The 19,839-nt window shown below is 40.7% G+C and overlaps 1 protein-coding gene across 2 annotated transcripts in view; it reads left to right on the top strand.

Annotated features, from left to right (window-relative positions):
* The window catches only part of PPP6R2 (protein phosphatase 6 regulatory subunit 2), a 106,952-nt gene that overhangs the window by 77,969 nt on the left and 9,144 nt on the right, over positions 1-19,839 (top strand). For both annotated transcript variants that reach the window (XM_055808055.1, XM_055808056.1), the window contains 10 exons: positions 2,834-2,949; positions 4,547-4,632; positions 4,957-5,037; positions 6,985-7,082; positions 9,640-9,697; positions 10,850-10,977; positions 11,910-12,085; positions 14,114-14,276; positions 14,690-14,778; positions 15,916-16,123. In XM_055808055.1, coding sequence (XP_055664030.1) covers positions 2,834-2,949; positions 4,547-4,632; positions 4,957-5,037; positions 6,985-7,082; positions 9,640-9,697; positions 10,850-10,977; positions 11,910-12,085; positions 14,114-14,276; positions 14,690-14,778; positions 15,916-16,123 — 1,203 coding nt within the window. The remainder of the gene's footprint in view (positions 1-2,833; positions 2,950-4,546; positions 4,633-4,956; positions 5,038-6,984; positions 7,083-9,639; positions 9,698-10,849; positions 10,978-11,909; positions 12,086-14,113; positions 14,277-14,689; positions 14,779-15,915; positions 16,124-19,839) is intronic.

Genomic DNA, 19,839 nt, shown 5'->3' with positions numbered 1-19,839 from the left:
ATCAGCAGGAATGGTGGTAATATATTTTCCTGTTGGAACATGGAATTTCTCCCTGGGTTCTCTTAGTTTTAGTTGTTCCATATGTTCTTGATGAAGGACTTTGTAACTATTAGAATTTAACTTCTAGGTAACCCACATAATTCTTTTACTGCAATCCATTTGATCTGCCTGCATAATTAGAATTGAAAATAAAGTAAGCCTGGTAATCAATGTGAGCTTATAGGAAACGTCAGTTTCCTGCAGCACATCTTTGCCTTCCTACTGATGTAAGTGTAGTAACCACCAATTGTGGCATGGTTGATAAAAGTATTTGAAAGTGTTGAAATAAAAGTTAATTTTGCATGTTTGCTGTCTTCATTCTAGCAGTGTGTAGGGTCTGCTCAACCAAGAAAACATGTTGTATAGGTACTTCCACAGGACCAGACAGATACAGCATTGCTGTATGCTGCTCTTGTCACCGTAGGCTTTAAATTTTTGAGAAAGCTGAGCTTTGCAAGTTTGCTGAAAAACATACATTTTTATAGAGAGCAGTAGGGCACTGCCATGTCCCTTGGCCCCATCCACCCATGGGTTTTGTCCTCCAGAGCTCTTGTGCAGGTCTGTACAGGGCCCTTGTGGATGCTGGTGTAACCCCTTGGGTGTGCCTGCATGGTCCTGGGGGTCTGGGGGTACCCCAGCTGCAGGCGGGCTCTAACCTGAGGCTGGGGGTGCTGGAGGTGGCCTCAGGCTTGCAGCAGGACTGCTGCAGCCGAGGTGCTCAGCAGTGTTTTGGGTACGGGCTGGAGCTGTTTGCTGTTTTGTTGGGTTGGGGTTGCGAAAGGAATTGCCATGAACCTGTGTGCAGAAGGTTGTAGCACGGCATTGGAAACTCGTTTCCAGGTGTTCAGTTTGAGTAGTTCTCAACCCTGAATTTTGGGGTTAGTGCTTTCCTTATTTTAGGATGTCTGCTATGAAGACAGGCTGAGGGAGCTGGGAGTGTTCAGCCTGGAGAAGAGAAGGCTCAGGGAGACCTTAGAGCGGCCTTCCAGTACCTAAAGGGGCTTGTAGGAAAAATGGGGACAGATGTTTTAATAGGGCCTGTGGCAATAGGATAAGAGGATATGGTTTTAAGCTGAAAGAGGGCAGGTTTAGATTAGATCTAAGGAAGAAATTCTTTACTGTGAGGGTGGCGAGGCGCTGGCACAGGTTTCCCAGAGGAGCTGTGGCTGCTCCATCCCTGGAAGTGTTCAGGGCCAGGTTGGATGGGGCTGTGAGCAACCTGGTCTAGTGGAAGGTGTCCCTGTCTGTGGAAGGGGTTTGGGACTAGATGGTCTTTAAGCTCCTTTCCAACCCAAACCATTTTGTGATTCTCTGTATGTACAGATACAGTTTGTATTGGCTTTGTACTCTGGTTTTTGGTGCAGGAACATGTGGAGGGATGAGGGTTTATTTTCTAAACCATCTAGTCCCCTCACCTGCAAATGTTCAGCTCCAGCATTAGGAGAAAGCCCGAGATAATTTCACAATAAACTTTTTAGAGATTCAGGAGATGATTACACTTTTCAAGGGGTGTGTAGGACATGCAAAAAAAAAAAAAAAAGCTTAAAATGTAGCTGTAAGTGCATGTGATCAGGAGAGCTGATACTGTCTGATGGCTTTGCTGTATTTGACCTGTCAGCTTAGACTGCTGCACACAGATGCCCCCGAGCAAGGGTAGAGAAGAATTTACATGAGCACAGCATGCCATCTCAAAATTAGCTCTGATGTACTTATTGTCTTCCTCTCTCCCAAGGAAAAATGAAAGTCTTTATTATGCATGGACTCTGTTAGCATCTAGGAAAGAAACCTTTGTTTTACAGCTGGAGGCTTAGTGACCTGAGGTGGAAACTTACTGTTACCCTGTTTGTAAGGGGCTTATTTTTGTTCAGTTTGATTCCGACCCACCAATTTGATTTGTGGTGGCTTGAGTTAACCTTGGGTGCTCCTTGGGCTACATCAAGAAATAATAATTTCAGAATTTGACTTGAGGATTTGGGAGTTTCGTCTGGGTTTCTTTTCAGCACCTGCCAGTTTAAAGGCAGAAATGCTGTTTCTAAACATGGTACTGTGAAATTTCTTGCCAGGAATCTGCCACTGGGTTTAGGTTTTTGTTCTCAAATCTCATCAGTCCTTCTTTGGATACTGTAGAAAGCACAATTAGTTCAGGCTTTTCATCCCACAATTTTTAGATTGCTGCTTTGCTATTTAGTGAAGGAGAACCAATGAAGATTCAAAGAAAAGTGACTTAGGAACTGCCTGGACTTAATGGTGGCTTCTTACACTTTTTTTGTAAGGGGGAAATCTAATGGTTGTAGATTACTGTCTTTTGTTCTCTTGAATTCATCTGCTTAATACTTCAATTGCAAGTGAAACTCTCTAAAGCTTTCTCAGTAGTAGTGATGTAAATTCTTACTGCTGTGAGTTTTCTTTAGTGAAAATTATAATCAGATTATTTATTTCTGCAGCAGTCTTTCAGTGTACCCGATTAGCTTCCTCATTGTAACTGGCTTAAATTTTATCACGTGTATTCTGAACTGGATGAGTGATCTCTTCCATCTCAATACATGAGAAAATGCAGAAAGGTTCAGTTCTGGCTAAACTCCTCCTGTGCCTTGCCTGCATGAGCAGAGGGTGTTCCTGCTGAGTCTCTGCTGCATCTTCTATACTAACCCTGCTTGGTGTAATGTGTACGTATGTCAGACTGTTGCAACAGTGGGGAACTCTTAGCATGGCTAGGTTATGAAGGTGGTTATGACTGTGACCCTGGGATTCCTGCTGCCTGGTTATGTTGCTACTGGCTGTTTTCTCTTTTCAGGGCAGAAGGTGGAATGAGGCGAGGCAATATGGGCCACCTCACCCGGATAGCCAATGCTGTAGTACAGAATATGGAGAAGGGCCCCATGCAGACTCAAATTAGTGAGTTCATTAAAGGTACATGCTCCTTTCTCTAGTCCTTCTTTTTTTTCTTGATTAAATAATACTTTCAGGCCTTTTGGAAAGACTTTTATTGCATGTATTTTGTGAGGGTCCCTGTTTCCCGTAACTTAGAAATAATGTCTAGGCCAAATTTGGTTGCTCTTTGTTTTCATACAATCATATTGAGATGGAACTTTGTTTTTGCAGCCATATACTGAAGGTATCCTTTTAGAGCTAAAGAATGCTTCTTTTCTTCCGGATTTATGTATATGTTTATAATGCTTATTTACAGCATTCTAGGGTGGTGTTCCTCTGCTTCCTTATTATTGTATCTGTCTGAGAGGATGGGAGACACAAGAATAAATGATGACGGAGACCCTCCATCTCCACTTTGTTGGAGATATTCACATTGCCAGGCTTTGTCCATCATATCTTCATTGGATTTATTTTGAGAACTAATTCTAGCTGACATTTTTGTGTGAGAGGAAATAAGATTTTCCATCTGCATCTATTAAGGGAAATAATGAACGCAAATGTGACTTGAGTTTCCACTTTTGGCATATAACAAACATATCAAATGGTAATATAGTAACTCGGTGTGTTGTCATATCCACATGAAATTTGAGAAGTTATAAATATTTTAGTAAAGACTGCAAGTTTCACAAGTCCTGGTTATTTCTCTCTCTTGTTTTACTGTACTGGGTCTGGCTGGGATGAAGATAACTTTATTCATAGCAACCATGCGGTGCTGTGTTTCAGAGCAGTGACTAAAATGGTGTTGACAACACAGCAATGTTTTAGCTCTTGCTGAGCAGTGCTTGCACAGCACCAGCACCAAGGCTTTGTTATTCACTCTGCCCCCCCGCAGCAAGTAGACTGGGGGGGTGGACAAGAGGCTGGGAGGGGACACAGCCAGAAGCCAGACAGCTGACCTGGACTGATTGAAGGGCTATTCCATGCCATATACTCAGCAGTAGGAACTGGAGGAAAAGTCTTTCTGAGGTAGCTCCTGCTCAGAAACTAGCTGGGCATCAGTCTGCTATTGGGAGATGGTGAGTGAGTGCCTTTGCATCATTTGGTTTGGGTTTTTTCCCCTCTTTTCTGCATTTATTAAACTTTATCTTAGCCCATGAGTATTTCTTGCTTTTGGTCTTCCAGTTCTCTCCCCCATCCTTCTGTGGGGAAGACTGAGTGAGCAGCTGGGCGGGTGCTTAGTTGCTGGCTGGGGTCAACCCACCACAATCACCATGAAAGAAAAGGAAGGGAAAAATGTAGAACTCAAGTCACATGTTTACAGTTTTCAGAAAGTTGTAGTAGAAATTTTGCATCTTTAGGCCACTGTAATTCCACAAGTGAGTTAAGTCCAGCAATATCTTACTGGTTGGCCTGATGAAAGATGTTCCTTTCTCTGCAGAATTTACCATTTTTAGAAAATCATGAGTAAAATTTAATTCACTTTGCAGAATGTTTACATAATGGATGCATTACTTGGTTCAAGTGCAGGTTTATGTGTCTGCTCAAAAACTTGTAGGTAACCAGTGGGACTAAATGACTGGCTTTGATCCCTTCTTATTGAGATGTGGTAATCTTTATGGTGATCTTTTTATTACAGAGCTACCTGAAGATTGCAGAGGGAGATGGGAGAGTTTTGTAGAAGAGACGCTGACAGAAACAAACAGGAGGAATACAGTGGATTTGGTGAGAACAGTGATATGGTGCATATTTCAGATAGACGTACTATTTTCTGGACTTAAATTTTAAAAAGTGATATGCTGGGTTTTTTCTTCTTTTGCTTGTTTTTACGAAGAAAGTGTACAAGGGTAGAGCGTTTGTAGAAAACATACTCCATAATAGTTTTTCAGGTAGCACAACTCTGATAAATGTTGGAAAACTGGTGCATGTTTGTGTGTTATTCACTGGGACAGTTTCTGCCTTCTGAGGAGTCTGGTTTTTGTTTGTGTGGAACAAAGGTATTTGAGCTTTCTCTGCTTTGTTGTGCTTATTGTTTTGTCCTTTTTTCAGGTGAGCACTCACCATCTGCACTCTTCCAGTGAGGATGAAGACATTGAGAGTGCTTTTCCCAATGAACTCTCTCTCCAGCAGGTGAGCTGACAGCATGCTTTTCACTATTCCTGGGAAGCTTGCTTCTCTGATTTGCCCTTAATCCTTCCTAGTATAGAGCAGCTTTCTAGATTCTACTCTCAGTCAGTGTGTGTTCAGCTTTTTTGTGTTTTTCCAGTATAGTTACTTACATGGTCTAGACTCCAATTTGGAATAAATTTGGCTCAGACTGCATTCAAGTCCCAGATACATGATGTGCCTCACATTTCTGTGAGGCACTGCATATTTCTTGCTCTTTTCCTGATTCTCTTCACACTGGGTGGTCCTGATGTTGTAGACCAGTTGCAGCAACTTGCTGTAGTTCCCAGCCAACCAGGTAGTGTGCATCACCTACCTGCAGTAGAATGGGAGCTGACAGAGGGGTTCTACTTCCTCTTGGGCTATGCAGACTGTTAAAAACTGAAGGAGCCATACTAAAATGTTAGCAGTAAGTGGGAGCAGTAAGCAGTAGCCTTGACTTAGGAGGAAACAGAGGTAATTAAAGGTTCGCTTGCATTTAGCAAAGATCTCGGGATCCTCAAAATCTGAGGTATTCTGCTAAAGGTCCATCAAATTATGGAAGCTGCTTTTCAGGATGAAGCATTTGGACAAGATTCTCCAACCTTTCTTGATACTAAGAACATAAAGAGCACTAGTAGAACATATTTAGTAGGAAGCTACCTATGTGGAATAAAAAGACAATCTTGATCTGAAATCTAATTAAGGGAAAAATGAGCTGAAAGTAGTTTATAGTTACTCTGTTGTCCAGATACTCTGGCTGCTCTTGACGTTACAAATACCTTTCTTTTCGTCAAATGAGACTTAGAAAGTACATTAAAAAGGAAAAATGCATTGCCTTTGTAAAAAAACCAAAAAAACCCAAAAAAAAACCCCAAAAAAACCAACCACAACTTTTTTTTTTCTTTTACTCTGATAACCGTCACTAGAAATACTGACAGGAGCCCTCAGGACTCCTCAGACAGGAACACAGGTCCTTCGTATTGCCTCCAGCGAGTTCACAACAAAAGTGCAGCTGCAGAGATGCGTGTTTGAATTACTTAGCTGTAACTGGAGTGGGCTACCTACCAGTATTCAGAATTATCCTCCAAATAGGAGAAATTATCTGAAGGGTTGGGGGGGAGCAATACGTAAGAGCAAGTGTGAGATTCTATTTAGAGACAGAAGCAATCCTTTTCATAAATAGAGAATGAGGCATGGATGAGTAGGCAAGAATGTCGCCAAAAGCATATCTGTGCAATTATCCTGGGGCACTAGCTGAAAAATAGAAGACCCAAGCTGCTGTGGGAAACCCAACATAATATGTGGGAGTGTTGTCTCAAAGACCTGGGGAATAATTTTTCCATTCTCCTTGGTAAATGTCCACTTGGAGGTAGTGAACTTCAGAAGTGATTTGTATTAGCAAAAGGTAATCTAAAGGATAGTAGTGAGAATGATCAGAGGTGTAGAACGTTAACACAGGAAGAAAAATTGAAAGAATTGGTCCACTTTGTCAAGAGAAGACAAGGTCATATGAAGACATATGCCTCATCCTACAAGGAAGAGGATTTTCGAGGAATTGAAGAGTACCACCTTGGTGTCCATGGTGGGCTTAATTTGCAGCAAGGTGAATTTCATATTGCATTGGGGATAATAAATGAAAAGCACCAATACAATGTTCTAATAGAATAATGAAGCCAGCCAATGGTTTCCTAGAAAAATGTCATTAACTCTCTTTGGAAGAAGTTAAGAGCAGATCAGAGAAGCATCTGTCCAGGGCTTGCAGAAATCTGTTTGATCCTGCTTTGAGAATGGGGGATGGTGTAGGTGATTTCTCAGAATTTGTCAGTTTTGTATGATACCAGTGTTTTTCTAGAACATGTGTTTTCAGCCAGCTTAATTGAGTATCTTTGAATATCTTAATGATAGCTCTTTTGGGGTTCTGTTGCTCAGGCCTTCTCAGAGTACCAGATCCAGCAGATGACAGCTAACTTCGTGGATCAGTTTGGCTTTAATGATGAGGAGTTTGCAGACCAGGATGATAATATCAAGTAAGTTTATAAAACTTCAAAAGCCTTATATTTAGCATGTAAGCTTCTTTGCATATAATCTTCTTCTGGTTCAGGTTTTAAAATGAACCGCACTGTATACCTCCTTCAGTTTGAAACAAACAAAAGACTGATCAGTGGCTTGAAAAACAGCTGACCTTTTTTTCCTTTCATAGGAGTCCACCCTTGATCTCCAAAGACCGTTTTAGAACTAAGGAGAAGTACTTCTTCATTTTGAAGAGAAACATTAAATAAAACATGCAACTATTATCTGTCCGTATTCTAGAATAAATTTAATTGCACAGAAAGCAAAGCATTACAGCAAACGCTAGGCAATTACAGAAATATTTTCCAGTGGCATTAAGTCTTTATTGAAATTAGGAGTAGAAGAGAATAGCGTTCTGATGAAGTCCACAGGAAAATTTAGCCATTATCTCCCTTAAAAAAAGGAAGCATAGATAAGGCAGGAGCAAATAACAGTTCAAAGAAGGCAGATGTAGGTGGATTTAATGATACGTGACTTGCTGAATTCAGTGCTGGAATTTGTGCTGCTTTTACAGAATAACTACTGTAATCTAATTAAAACTGCAGGTCATTGTCTCACCTTGAAAATTGTACCTAAGGACATTACTGGGACTGTAATTATCCTGCTTATCCATAATGGTTCAGAAATTGTAACCATTTAGTATAGTTACTGGTGGAAAAGTGCTCCAGGAGGATAACCCAGTGTGTTTCCTGCTCATCAGTTTTGCCCATTTGCCGTCATCTCATTGCAATGTTCATCTCAATCAAAGGAATTATTTGTCATCCAAGGTGACAGGGAGAGTATGTGACGGCCATACCCACTGTGCATACTGTCCTACGGCTGACACTCATAGGCCAGCAAATGTTGAGTCTGTTCTCTGAAGAACTGCAGGATCCTGGTGTCTTGGAATCCTGACAGAAACTGGAATCTTTTAGCCCAGAAAGCTCAGGGTATGCCACATGGCTCTGACTCTTTGGCTGCTCCAGATTTGATTTTTTGAGGATTCTTTTTCTGGTTCTGCTCAGACCATATTTTTAGCAACCCTTGGCTTCCATGAAATACCTTAAATGAAATTATGATGTGGAAATAGTTCCGCTGCTTTAGAGTTGCTTTCAAGCATGAATCAGAGTAGAGAGTCACAAGATTCTTAGGGTCTTAGGAACTCCATTAAGGTGTTTGCCAAATAGTTGGGAACTGTATTCTAATATGGAGAAAGATTTTGGAGTCCACCTTTCTGAGCATTGTAGATGTCAGAACTTCAATAAGGCCCAGAAGTTCCAGACTAGAATGAGAGTTTAAATGAACGTGGATTACTCTAGTTCTACTCATTTTTAAAAAATAAAATACAGTTTTAACCTCTGTGAGACAGCAGCAAATCTTGAACTTGTTTGTCTGCGTGGAAGGGAAGAGTTAACTTACATGAGGAGCTTCTGATGGTAGCTAATGCCATTTTTAAAGTGAACATGAAACTGAATGAAATCTGTAACTGGGATGTTATCCCTCTATTTGTGATTAGAAAAGGAGAAGAATACACTACAAAGCGGTTCTGACACTGAACTTTCTGAGAGTGGTACTTGTCATCTCTTTTCCAGCTCTTGAAAACTGTTGCAGATACTAATTTGAATATTTGAAGGAATACTAATAATGATTCAATGTCCTGGTTATTTGCGCGACAGTATTTTTTGCTAACTAAACAGGCATCTTTAAAAAGAAAATAACACTGTCCAAACTTAGAGATGAGTAGATACGGTCTGTTGCCCCGAACTGCCAGTCGGTTTGAGTTTTTTGGCCTGTAGCACCCTCTGCTGTTCTTCCAATAGCTGCTCTTAGGTCTGCATCAGAAATTGGGTTATTTACTAATTTTTGCAGCATACATGTCTTAGTAATGCATTGGGGTTGTTGAGCCGCTAGTATGCTAAGATTCCCTGAAGTTACTGTAATTATGTTAAAACAGGTGGGTGCAGTCCCTTCTGGATAATTCCGGGTGTATGCCTACCGTGCAGAGTTTGGTCCTGTCTCTGGGTCTTGTCTCATGCTGAGGAACCCAGTGGAATTCCTGGGCGAACGCAGGACTGGAATTCCAGAGCAGCTGGGTGCAGCTCCTTCTCTTTTTAGTTAATTATGAGGTTTGGGGTTTTTTTCTATAAGATTTGGATCAGCTGGAGAGACCTGGTGAAAAAATTAAGATAGTCTTTATGTTCCATAGGTACCATGAGAGTTGCAAAATAACAGCCAGACATTGCTGTGGTTGCCATGAAGCCCCAAAATACCCTATCAACGTGATAATGACAAAAATTTTTCAATTGAGTATTGAATCAGACCTAAGAATGAAGATCTGAAATATTCTTTCATCTCAAAGAGAGGAGACCATTGTGCGTAATACAGAAGTGAATATTCAGGAAACAAACACAGAAGGCATTTAGTGGTCGTATGAAGTGTCTCTGTGGTTAGCTATCCTCCAGTCTTGTGCTGGGGATGCAGAAGTGCTTTGTTACTCCATGCCATCACTAAAGTTTCTTTCCCTTCTTTTTGCAGTGCTCCCTTTGACAGAATCGCAGAGATAAACTTCAATATAGATGCAGATGATGACAGTGTAAGTGGGTATTTTGGTATGAAACAAATATTTGGGATTAAATAATTATTTATTTAATAGAGCAGATCTGCCAAGGTTATGCTTGAATCAGCTGTTGTTGTTTTGAAAGAAGAAGATTTGGTATGTTATTTTGGTCAAGGAGAAGGTGTCCTCATGACTGAGTTCATTTAAGGAGCTCAGGGTGTTACATGTACCCTCAGAGAATCTCCCTACAGTTTACAGCTTTGGTGAGGATGTTCAGTAATAGTACTCTTTACATTGAAGGAATCTTCACCCCCCCCAGCAGTGTCAATCTGTTTTCCTTATTTTCACTCTGATCATCTTCCCGTAGCCAGACTAGGAAAAAATGCAAATAGAGAGCACTGGGTTTCTTAGGGGTCTAAATACTGCCATGCTGTGCCTTGCCTTTTCTGTTTTATTGACTTAAAATCAGTACTCACTGAAGAAGCTGGACAGTGGCTAAAAGAGGTGATGCCAGGCTCGTTCTCCTGACCAAAGCTTGGTTTTGTCAATACTAAGACTTAGGTTTCCTTAGTCTTAAAATACTTCCTTTTTCACTTAAACAGTACTACAGAGAGTTTTTCTTCTCTCTTCTGGTGCTCTGTACAGTGCTTTGTTGATAAAGAAAACTTGTTTTCTTTTTGAATTTGCCAGCTAAGTCTACAGCCACCAATAGCTATTTATATGCTTTGCTTAACTTGCTTTTTTCCTGAGTAGGCAGTTTTTGTGTGTGACGGAATTCTAATGCAGTTCCAAGATGGTCAGTTTGTGAATGTATTCCTAAGGGAATTACTTCCAGACCTCTTCTACAGTGACTTTATATTCCTGCCACTGTGAGGGATACAGAGGGGAACAGCTATGAAGCAGCGTGCAGGAGTTCCTGCTGTTCTGGAAGCAGTGCTGGCTGAGATACTGTTGTGTTCCTTTCTTGATCTATCAGCGGGCTGCTTCTGAGCATTCTGTGCTATCGTAACTCTTCCACAGCTGAGTGTTGCTTGTTGCACAACTTGGGATGTAAAATGAAATAAATGCAAACACCTTCATAGTATTAGTTGTGTACAAATGCTGTTCTATGAACTTCCTACTGCTGAAGTTCTTGTTCTTGTTTCCAAAGAATGAATGGAACTTGATTTCTTCTTAATATTATTTTAGCCTAATGCTTCCCTCTTTGAAGCCTGCTGCAATGAGCGGATCCAACAATTTGATGATAATGAGGAGGAAGAAGACATCTGGGAAGAGAAGGAGATAACCTATGCAACGCAAGTTAAATCAAGAACACGGTAAGGTGAAAACAAAAGATCAAAATCTTTTTTTTTTCCTTCCTAAATGCTATGAAACTGTACATTTCAGTTAAGCACATGCTTATTTGTCATTTATGTGCTTTGAGGCTTTTTTCTAAAGTCTGAGTACTTTCCATGTCACACTTCTGCAAAAAGAGATGGGGGTTTGTTTTGAATGTGAAGCAAAGATCCAGTTGGAGGAAATGCAGTAATGATTGAAACACCTAGTTACTGAGTCTATTATCAAAGTTAATTAAAAAAAATCCTTAGTTTGAAACATTTAGGACTTATTCTCCTTGTATTTGGAGAAAAGGAGGTTGAAAGAATTGTAAGACTGAGGGTAATAGACAGTATATTCTTTTTCAAGATGTAAAAAAAAAAAAATGTTTTGCACAAGCATGAGTGACCTCCTGTGGTGCATATCTGACATTGCAAATAATTTACAAATTTTCATCTCGTTGATATAGTCAGTTATTAAATAAAGTTATTTCTGTAATTCCAAGTCTGAAAATATGATGAAATGAGACAGGGAAATTGCCAGGACCTTAACATTTATTTGCCTAGCATCAGTAAACTGATTGTCTTGCTCATACACAGAATTGACACCACACTAGTATTCCCCTTGTTTACGACTGTTTTGTCTGCTCATATCACTCTCCAGTCCTGAATATGTCACTGCACATATTCCACATTGCAACTCTGCAGATGCATTCTGACAAGTGAAGCACTTAAGGACCTTAGTGTAAATCTCTAGAGGAATGCCTGCTATTACCTGTCTGAGCTTTGCATCTTTTTGGGAAATAAGCCCTGTAAAAGGCATTCAGACTTGGTCAGCTCACAGTTTGTGCTTTCTGCCTGGGGCAGGGAGCAAGCAGATGAGGAATGAACTGGCTGCCCTATGGGTTTTTCTAATTCCGAGTTCTGCAATTTAGATTTGGAGCGTCTCAGACCTCAGAGAGTTCGTCAAAAAGTGATCTTGAGAACGGAGATCATGATGGCAGTGTAGACTCTGAAGAAGAGGAGGAAACAGAACAGCAGCCACCTCTTTCCTCAGCAAACAACAACAAGAACAGTGTTTCTGAGCAGAAGGACTCTGACTCCTCTGAAGGTAAAGAGTTTCAAACAGCACCATCCCATTTGAACTGAGATCTGTAACATCTTTGCAGAACAGCAGTTTGCAAATTGCCAGGTTTCTATGGCTGTTCTTTAATTCCACCTGTGCAGCAGATGAGAAGTGTGAATGTAATTATTTGCCTCTGAAATACTAGTGAGCTTGAGTCCTGCCCAGCTGCTTCAGAATAGCAGTGTGATGCTTCAGTTATGCTAAGCCAACCACACAGGTACAAGTACAGTAATAATACTAGCTTTTGGTACAAATTAGCGGAGGATTATGGCATTAACTCCGTACATTATACTACAAGAGTTTTATGCAGACCCTTGCCAAGCATCTCCACACACCATGCATCTGCATTCTCTGCCTAACTGCCTTTCTGGTTTTCATGTGTGTGTTGCAAAACCATTCTTACACTGCCTTGAAGGAAGGCTGTAGAGGGACAAGGTTTTCCCAGACCACAGTGCAAACAATGTTAACATAAATTCATGTTGTCAGTAGAACAGATTCGGTCAACTAAAATACAGGGACCAAAATGTTTTCCCAAACATTTGTTTTTCATATGGTGCAAGCATTTTCAGTTTTAAAACGTTTCTTTTTCTCGGTGATGTCTTTGTATTGTAACTATGAGCATAATGCATATTTATTCCAGTAATAGCTCTGTACACCCATTTGGTGGTGTCAGATATTTTCAAGTCTTGCCAGGAAGAACCAGTATAAATGACACAAATGGCAACCTGTGGATAGTGTACATTAGTTTAGTTACCCTTTGGGTCTGGCGGATCCCCGTAGCAGCCCTCCTAGTGTGCTTCTACTGGTAGCTAGAAAGGTGTTGATAAGACACCAGCATTTTGACTACTGCTGAGCAGTGCTTGCACAGCATCAAGGGTGCCTCTCCAATCTTCCTCCCACCCTCACCAGTAGGCTGGAGGTGAGCAAGATCTTGAGAGGGGGACATGGCCGAGACAGCTGACCCAAACTGACCAGTGGGATATTCCATACCATACATCTGTTCAGATGTAAAAGCAAAGAGAAAGGAGAAGTAAGGGGAGGACATTTGTTACTTATGACATCTGTCTTCTGGAGCAACTGCTACATGTACTGAAGCCCTGTTTCCCAGGAAATGGCCAAACATCACCTGTGGATGGGAAGTAGAAAATAACATCTTTTGTTTTCCTTCGCTTCTGCACATGTGACTTTTGCTATTACTTTGTTTAATTGCCTTTATCTTGACCCACAAGTATTTTTTCCCATCTTATTTTCTTCCCCCCATTCCGTTGAGGAGGGGAGTGATAGAGTGGCTTGGGGAGCATCTGGTGTTCAGCCAAGGTCAACCCATCACATCCTTCTAGAGACATTACTTCAAATTTTGGTTCAATTTTTGAGTGAGTGTAGACTTGGTGGATCTCTACTACTCTCACTTTTGTTGGATGCAAATCAGTTGGCACAACAGATCTCTGCAACTCATTCCCTTTCTTGAGAAAAGGTAATTAAAATGGTTTTGCAGAATTTGTGATTTGTAGGAATAGAAATACATTCTAATGAATAAGGCTGGAACTGTAAAAAAAAAAAAAACAAACCCAAACTGTGATCTTAGGTTTGCTCAGCATCACTTCTGTGATAGTAAACATTTTAATCCATGTATCAATTCCTCACTTGTAATTGCCAAAATTAAACAGTTAGTGATTGAAGTTGTTGAAAGCCATGCCTCCTAGTTTTTGACAGGAAACTAAAGTGCTTAAGAGTTCAGCTGAAAATCACTGGCTGGAAGAATGAAGACATTCATAATATCATTTTATTTAATTGATGCTTCTCTCTTGTGGATAGTACATTCATACTTACCAGAAGAGGGATTGTCAAGATGGTTGTTTATAATGTGTGAGACAGGCAGCTTTCTGTAGGTTTCGAAGGAGTGCCGTTGGATGGTCTTTCCTTTTTTGTCTCTGGGATCACTTCAGAATATTCGGGGGATTGCCAAAGATTCTGAAAACTTGTGGGAACTCCAGTCTGTTGCTCTGTCTCCAGGGTCTGGATGGACAGCTGTGTTTGAGCCCGTGAACTCGAAGCCCCCCACACCCTGTGTTGCCATGGATGTTGGATCAAGTGTATGGGATTCAGCAGCCCCAGAGAACACTGCACCAGAGGAGAAAGGATGGGCAAAGTTTACAGACTTCCAGCCATTCTGTTGGTAAGAGGGGCACACGTTTTTTTCTGTTTCTTTATAACTTCTGGATGAAGGAATACTTGAAAGATGGTTTGGAGTATATTGACTGTAACTTTTTCTTCTTCCCTTTCCCTTCCCCTTGTGTTTTAATACTTTTGTGTTTTAATACTGTCCAAGTGTTTGGATCAGGGCTTCATACTTCCCTTTGCCTTCCAGTGCTTCTAAATGGTGTTAGCATTCATGTCTTATGATACAGTAAGTGACTCATGTCACTGCTGCTACACTGTGAGTATAAAATAAGTAAATAAGTTTTTTAGAAGTTAAAAATACTTATGTAAAGAAAGAGTTAGGCCCTAGTGATTTCTTCTGTTGGGGATATTTAGAAGCAGAACCAAGGTATCTGTACTTCATTCTTAAGACTTTTTCCCCTACTTTAGCTCAGAATCAGGTCCACGATGCAGTTCTCCTGTCGACACAGAAAGCAATGATTCAGATGGAAACCCAAAGCAGAGTCAAGACAAGAACTGTAAGTGAGAATGTTACAAGACAAAGCAGATGTATTATTTAAGCTGTTTGAAATTCTGTGTAGTGTGCCATGCCTACAAGGGAGAACTTCCCTCCAGTGTCATCTGCCTTATCTTACTTGAAAGCTCTCTTTCATACAGAAATCAATCTATTAAAATATTAACTCCGAAATCCTGAGCGTTTATTGGGATAATATTTAGCAAGAAAAGGATGAAATTTAAGTTAGTAAGAGTTGATGTCACAGAGATGATTAATTTATAAACTGTTTGAAAGCCTACTTGCTAAAAATTAAAAGGCTAGGATAAGTTATAGTATCAGTAATTGTGCTGAGCCAGTTGGTAACTTCAGTCTGATTTTTTTCCCTTATCCTTTCCGAGCAAGGAAAAATAAAATTTAACAAAGGACTTGGTTCCGTTGAAATTAAACTTTTGTCTGTGGTAACAACCAAAAGGTGGATAATACTGAAAGGGACAGTATGGTACCTTTATCTGCTACATACATTTTCTGGGATACTCTCCCAGCAGAGCTGGAGATTCAGCTCAGTAGAGTTCAGACCAGCTGTGATGACCTTTTTATGTATGTGCATCGTTTCAGTCTACCCAGGTAGAGGTCTTCAGTCAGGCACTGGGCGTTACATCAAGTCATGTGAGCAGATGCCAGCTTTGGCAAGAAAAACACTTTCTGAGACGGCAACACTTCTTTGCCACTTTTGTGAGAGGCTTTCCTTCCATGTGGAATTGAAGCCAATGAACACTTCAAAAAGTATAGCTGCGTACATTATACCATAAGTTCCCAGAGCTTGGGTCACAGTCAGCAGGGACCCCAGGAACTGTCTTAATCATCCCTTCAGAGTTGGTACCATTCAACAAGTGAAGAAAATAGTCTCCTCTGCAGTTTCTATTAAATACAGACATGAGATGGCAGGTGGAGAACGCTCATTTGTGGGGTTGGCCTTGTTTTTTCTTATTTGCAACAATAATACTGCATGTGGTGGGATCTGCACAGAAATCATCATCTCAAAATTTGCCATAGCTGTGAACACTCTGTTTTACACCACCCTGCTTACTGGAGGTTGTACCTGGGGAGTTGTTCCTGTGGTTTTGTTCATTTTGCAATGCAAATTATTTACTTTTCTCAGTCAGCGCTGCCTCTCCCTGTGTTTGGAACGTCTGTGTCACAAGGAAAGCTCCACTGGTGGCCTCAGACAGCAGCTCCTCTGGAGGTTCTGACAGTGACGAGGAGGAGGATAAAGCTGATATTGTCACAGAAACCATCAGCACAGGCTCGGGCCAGGAAACCATCAAGCTGACTATGGATGCTAAAAATGAGAAGGCTGTTTTCACCAGGTGCGAAAGGAATCTCCTTGGGCTGGGGTCCTGCTCTGCCCTGGTTTTAGCCCCCGTGTCGCTGGGGTTGATGTATTACTTTCCCCCTTCAGACAGCACTGTCCCAAATGTCCCGTGTGAGGATGTCTTACAGCTTTCTCGTCACAGTGGTTTTGTTTTAAGAAAATACTTACAACAGGTTTATTTTAAGAAATGTGCATGGCTTGTTTTGGTCACTCGGCCATCTCACAGAAGCATGGCCCGGCTGGCTGGCTGGCTGCACAGTAGATCCAGGCTCAGGTCAGGGATGCCAGGTACGACAGCACGCAAGAGTAAAGCAAAGCCTCACATGATGGCAGTGCAAGGTCTGACATGAAATCAGTGTGTGGTCTTGCAGGGGGAAGATTTAAATGAGTCAAGCTGTCATTTTGCCCTTATTGTCAAAGTAGTAAGTTACAGACAATAAATGATAAAAAATGCAAAATGCCAGAAAAAGATACAGCAGATCTCAGGTTGGTTAGCTTTTGGGCAGCAGTGTGGTTGGAATTGCATGTGTTTGAATCTAGCCTACTCCAATCATTTGAGATAGGAAGTTGGTTTTCAAAACATTTAAGCATCTAGTTCACTGTGGTGCATCCAGGAATATTACCTAATTCTAAAATATTTGGGTTTTTTCCTCATATTCCTTACAAGTTTGTAGGGTGCGATTTAACAACTTGGAGTACCTGTGTTTTATGCATCTAGTTCAGGAACAGGTATTTTACTTTTTAGAATACACGATGTTTGTTGTTTGTGGGTTTTTTTTGAAAGTCAGTGTGAGCTGCTTGCATGTGTACACACTCCAGCAAATAGCTACTAGGAGTTAAAAAGCAGTGGCTCAGGAAACAAGTGGGATTACAGAGCTAAGTGAAATGATGGGAGGCAGTTAACCGAAGGTACGCTTGGTTAGGCAACTCTGAATTAGTTTTTAGTAATGTGGCTGGTTTTTATATTTGATGTCCACCTCGGATGGTCTTTACTCTTCATACTTGGAATGAGCGAGATGCCTGAGATTTCTTTGCTTGCAGTGATTGCATCTGAAGAGCTGTTTTGATAAATGGAGTTAGTTTGTATGTGTAGGGATGGCATGGCCAAGCAGACTGGCTTCACAGAAAATGAAAGATGAGGAAAATGCAAACACTGCTTGCTGTACTAAAAGCAGCATCTCCTTTTCCACTTTTCAGTGCATTTGAATTATATCTAATTAAATCCATTGGCATGTGTATCTAAAACAAACTGTGCTCCAGATGTTTTTCCTCTCTGAATGCATGGTGTGAGCAGAGTATACACACGTGACTGTCTGGATTCACAGTAGCGGTGTAAATCTTATTTGGCATGTTCTTACATTTTCCATTTATTTGCTAGTAGGTAGGAATTTTTTTTTTTCCCCTGATTTGGCTGGTTAGATGTTGTGGGCTATCCTGTGGTTTCAGGCAGTGTAATTTTGAATGTGTTTTTCTCTCAAAGTAAGTGTATTTATCTTGAGCACTTTCAATGTGGACCAGACTTCGAGAACCTGCTTGGTTTTGCATGACTGCAGTTCTACAAGACTAATTCCATTTTGGCAAAGAAAGTAAATACTTGAATAACCACAGTCTCCACTTAAAAGGTGTCTGTAGCTTTCCACAACTATAATGGCAGCCAAAAATCGAAATAGAAGCTGTAGGAAGGCAGAAACCTGTTTACATAGATTGTGATTTCAGCTGCTTCAGATCTGTTTAGTGTCCAGGCTTCTCACAGTATATAGATTGCAGTCTTGACCAGTGACAGTAATGGAAACTTCTGGTATCCTCAGCTCTTCCAAACCAATCTGCCTTCTGTTAGAACAGATGCAGTTAAACTCTGACTGCCAGTAGTGAACATAGTAATTTTTTTCCATGTTCCTTAATGATTCCAAGGAAATGAAATATGCTGAAAGTTTTAAGAATATTTTGGATTGACTGTGGTTCTTGATCACTTTCTACAAGCACTTCCCCGCCGGTCTTCCTTCTCCTTTTTTCCCCCCTCCCTGCAATACTGACATCTACAGTGGAGATCTTTAATACCTGGAGCTACACAAGGACTCTATAGATTATACAATCACTAGGGTCATGAAAGAACCAGATGTTACAGTAAATGCTTCCAGATGTTGCAGTAAATGCCTCTAAATACCCTCCATGATCATCTCAACTGCTGATGCTTCTCTGCCTGCCCAGACCACCCCAAAATTTAAACTCTGGAAAGTTAATGATTTGTCCTTGCATGGCTTTAGCAGAGTATTCTTCATGGCAGTTTGCTTAAACTACTGCTATGAATATTGGCTACCTTAAACAGCAAACAAAATAAGGTGTTTCAGATGTATTTAGCTAACTTCCTTTCCCATATCTGATTCTATATGGTAGTTTCTTGTAAAATAATGAGTAGCTTTGCAGAAATTCTCCTACTAAAGATCTTCCAGTATTGCCAAATCTCACTCTGTGATAACTTCAGAATGTGTGTGTTAGACTTGGGAAAGATGTTTTTTACAGTGTATTAAATCATCTGCTTTTTTTGTATATTGATCTGAATTTTGTGTGGAAAATGCTGTGTTCAGTGATTGTACTCTTTGAAATAGCTTTTAGATGTTCCTGCATATTCTCCTGGCAGGAACACCGCTTGAGGACACAGTTGCAAAGTTAACACTTTTGTCTGTTTTTTCAGCAATCTTTACTGTTTTCTTTTTCTTCCTTTCTTTGCTTTCTTTCTATCTCTGTCTCTCTTGCTGCCTTTCTCTCTTGCTGTGGGTATCTCTCAGAGTATTTAGACCTGCAGTCAGAGGGTATGTATGACGGTGATCTTCTCAGGGTTCCAAACATCCACCTGACAAGTAGTTTCTCCCATTAGTTACTTCATACTGGGCTGGAAAAAAGCGCTGTTGGACCCATTGGACTGGGGAAGCTCATCTTTTTCACAATCAGTTAAAACAGATCCTAGAAATTATATTTCCAAAATGTGCGTTTGAGGTTGTGTATAGTCCTTTGCGAAAGTATGCGCACAGTCAACATAGCCATTGATGAACTGTTAAAAAGCAAATAGTGTTTAGTGGTTTCATGCATCCTGTCCTTGAGCTTCTGCCATTCCACCTGTTTGTGAGCTCTTTCTGCAAATAGGATTTTTTTATTATTTTAAATGGAAGGTTCATGCTCTGGTCAAGATGACTGTAGGAAAGCCTTGCTGACTGCAGTTTGCTAGTGCACACGCTGCTAGAATTGCTGCCTGAATTAGGTGGGGTAATGGTCAAGACTCTTGAGACTTTCTCACAACAGCACTAAGAAATACCCTACTTGTATGCCATAAAATAATGGTTGGTATGTTTTCCAAAGGGTCTTTGGTTGGGGGTGGGTGGGTTGGTTTTGTTTTGGGGTTGGTGGTTGTTTTGGTTTTTTTACAAAATACTTATTTTTTTCCCCAACTTTTTCTTTGTTTTAAATTGTGGGGTTTTACTAATTATTTTCTAGAATGAGTTTCCCCAGTCACAGTATGAGCTTGCAAGACTTGGCTGTAATTTCTGGATGAGATCAGAGACAAAGAGAAATTCACTGTAATAAGCATGTCTCATAACTGTTGCATTTGAAGGAGGACTATGTTACAGCAAATGCATAAACTTTCAGATCTAGAAAGAGCAGTTACCTGATGAACACAAATACCATCCTGACTTCTCAGGGCAGGAGGTTCAAGAA

Source organism: Falco peregrinus, chromosome 6 (genome assembly GCF_023634155.1).
Source record: "Falco peregrinus isolate bFalPer1 chromosome 6, bFalPer1.pri, whole genome shotgun sequence".
NCBI lineage: Eukaryota > Metazoa > Chordata > Aves > Falconiformes > Falconidae > Falco > Falco peregrinus.
Note: the sequence above shows the minus strand (reverse complement) of the source record. Positions and strands in the feature narration are given on the sequence as shown.